At 43.9% G+C, this 3,299-nt stretch overlaps 1 protein-coding gene across 1 annotated transcript; it reads left to right on the top strand.

The window, feature by feature from the left end:
- The first annotated feature begins 768 nt into the window (after nt 1-768).
- LOC109873905 (trophoblast glycoprotein-like) lies at nt 769-2,784 on the top strand. Its single transcript, XM_031809642.1, has one exon. It carries the CDS (start codon nt 1,057-1,059, stop codon nt 2,143-2,145), a length of 1,089 nt encoding a protein of 362 aa, XP_031665502.1. The 5' UTR covers nt 769-1,056; the 3' UTR covers nt 2,146-2,784.
- Nucleotides 2,785-3,299: the final 515 nt, after the last annotated feature.

Raw genomic sequence — 3,299 nt, 5'->3', positions numbered from 1 at the left:
GTCTATCCTATACTCTACAGTCAACAACACATGTAAACACGATATCCAGTATTCATGGCCAACTCATCCGTTTGTACCAAACAGTAGGCTATGAAATTTGGGACATTGTTTGTGTCACAGTCATATAATGACTAATCACTTTTCAAAGCAACAATTGAGTGCTCTTTAAAGCAATGGTATAAGAATTGGGCCTACAGCAACTGACTGGCATTTGACAGAAAGGCAGTAGACTAGCATCTGTGATAATGATAGGGGCGGCAGGGTAGCCTAGTGGTTAGAGCGTTGGACTAGTAACTGGAAGGTTGCGAGTTCAAACCCCCGAGCTGACAAGGTACAAATCTGTCGTTCTACCCCTGAACAGGCAGTTCTTTTCCCAGGCTGTCATTGAAAATAAGAATTTGTTCTTAACTGACTTGCCTGATTAAATAAAGGTTAAATTAAATAGTAGGCTAGTGGCTGTGAATAGTAACAGGCTAGGAGGTGAAGGGTTGAAGTGATAGCACTCTGCTGGCTGTTTTAAATTAGGGTGTCTATCCAGGACCAGTGTCAACTGTCAAGTCTCCTCTTCTGTTCTGGTAATCTAAAATGAGTCTCTGTCTCTCTATCTGTCAGAGAGCTCAACTAAAGTGTTTAGTGGGGTTCTCTCCATCACAAGTTGAGGTGGACTCGGGAGATTTAGAATGCAACTGCATGTTTGTCTGTCAGCACGTGCTGTGTGAGTCTGTGAGAGTGCTACAGGGATTTCTTGTCTGTCTGTCTGTCCGTCTGTCTGACTCACTAAACGAGACGTCAAAAACACATCAGAGAGAGAGAGAGAGAGCGAAAGAAAGAAAGGTAGGGGGAGAGAGAAAGGAGCTGCTGTCCGTGCGCCCAAACTCGCAACCTCTTCCACTCATTCATTTTTTTGGAAAGAGAAGGAACATGAGAACGAATAAGAATAAAGACTACTGAGTGTTTTTTTTTTCATTCAACTGACCGAAGAGACTACTTCACCTGTGATTAACAGAGACTGGAGTGTGTCCGGTCTCCCTGTAGGTTTGGACCTCTACTGTAAAAATGGGAAGGAAAACGACATGGAAGTGTTACTGTGGGGACGTTTTAGGAGGCGTTCTTCCTATTCTGAAAGGCCAGTGTCTTTGTTTATCAGCGGCGGTGTTTGTCTGTTTGTTGTTGTTTTCTTCTGTCAGAGCAGAGGATGAGTGTCCGTTATCCTGTATCTGTGCAAGAGACTCCGGGACAGTGACCTGCCGTGACAACGAGGACACCGAGTTACCGGGAGACATACCGGAGTGGGCGACCACGTTAATACTCAGGGGGAACAACATCTCAACCTTACCGGGTGGAGGGTTCTCCTCGAATAACGGGACAAAACTCGAGCTAACGACCCTCTCACTGTCACATAATGGAATCATGGTGATCGAGGCTGACGCTTTCACAGGACTCCCACGGTTGCGTTTGCTGGATTTGAGTCACAATCGGTTGGTGTACATCTCAGACCGGGCGTTTCACAGTCTGCAGGAGCTCCGCTCTCTTTACCTGAATGACTCCCTCCTCGCACCGGCTGTGGCGCAGCTCTCCAATGCATTGCATGGAGACATTTTATGCAACCTCCACCGGCTGGAGCTATCTGGCAACCGGTTGAAAACCATACCCATTTCAAAGTTGGATGCATTCAACCTTCACACTTTAGTTTTAACCAATAACTCAATTGAGAGCATTGGTAAAGAGGACGTCTCCAGTTTGTACCGTAAAAAGCAAGTGCGCGTCTATTTATCACTAAACCCGTTCCGGTGTAACTGTGAGCTGGAGTCGTTCTACTTCTGGTTAAAGAACTCTTCTCAGTGCGTGGACGCCGCGCGCCTCCTGTGCGCCGAGCCCGATGCCAAGAAGGGGATTCCAATAGAGTGGTTACGCGGTGAGGACGTGGATTGTCTCAATGAGAACCTAGAGGCGGTGTCCTACGTGTTCCTAGGCATAGTCCTGGCGCTGATCGGCATAGTATTCCTCATGGTGCTCTATCTAAACCGGAGAGGAATCAAACGGTGGCTCAACAATATCCGCGATGCGTGCCGCGACCAGATGGAAGTGTATCATTACCGGTACGAGCAGGACTCCGATCCCCGGTTGGCTAATGTCGCCGTTTAACGTTCAATGTTCACTCGTCAATCGATGTCATATATCCACCATTTTTTTATATACAGAGTAAACTGTCCTTGAACGGATGAACTATTAGTATCAGTTTGTTATCAGCTGTAGTTGTTGATAATACTTGTCATATGACGTTGGAAAACAACAGACTTGGCTATTCAAAGGCGACAATAAGCCTACGTTGAAGAGGTGGCATTACGATCCATATTGTACTTCTACTTGAATGTACACATCTGTAAATATACCATTTACAACACATTAGAGAACATGCTTATCTTCCACATGAGAACATGAGACTTTTAAAACATAAATGTACTGAGCCGCCTGCATAACTTAGTTGAATCATGCACTAACTTCACAACAGAATACATCGTTGGAGTTCCTTCTACAGATTATTCTGAACTACTTTATCAGTATGAAGATAATGAAAACTGACTGTATAATCTGGAATTACAGTAGAAAAGGGTCTCTATTATTAAAAACCAAACTGCATATGCTAAAATATGAATAATAGTTGAAGTATGTTTTGCCTCTGTACTGTACAACCACCACACAGTTATCTCAAAGGAATAGTCTGTTTGATGTGGCTCCTTCATTCTGATAGATATGTTTTCGATGCACATATAACTTGTGAGACACAGGAGGGTGTGTGTGTGTGTGTGTGTGTTTGTGTGTGTGTGTGTGCGTGTGTGTGTGTGAGAGAGAGAGAGAGAGAGAGAGACCGAGAGAGAGGTGGATGCATCCATGTGTGCATGGTAATCTGTGCTATGCCAGAGTGGCAGGTGGACCAATCCCTAGGTGTTAAACTGATGTCGTATACTTCCATGTGTCATGATGTCTAACAACCCCTTTACCTTTATGAACTCATGGGCATTTCTCCATAAATTACTTAATTTCTCATAACGACCCATTTCATACCTCCAATATCCGTGTACTGTAGCCAATAATCGAAACAATCTAAATGGTTGCATATAGCGGCCTATTCTACTTTATTCATTTGCAACATTTTGCATGCTATTAGAAATAGTGACAAACATGATTAATTGCTCCTGTAAGTGGCTACTAAATGACTAAAATGTCATGTAAAATGTTGATGAAGAATAATCTGTGGATTATCCATTTCTGCGGTTTTTAGAGCATTCCGAGGGACA

Source organism: Oncorhynchus kisutch, linkage group LG29 (genome assembly GCF_002021735.2).
Source record: "Oncorhynchus kisutch isolate 150728-3 linkage group LG29, Okis_V2, whole genome shotgun sequence".
Taxonomy (NCBI): Eukaryota; Metazoa; Chordata; class Actinopteri; order Salmoniformes; family Salmonidae; genus Oncorhynchus; species Oncorhynchus kisutch.
This window is presented reverse-complemented; position numbering and strand designations above follow the sequence as displayed.

Bases quoted from the DNA above. Each gene is read 5' to 3' on its own strand.
- LOC109873905 (XM_031809642.1), top strand. From the start codon at position 1,057: ATGGGAAGGAAAACGACATGGAAGTGTTACTGTGGGGACGTTTTAGGA.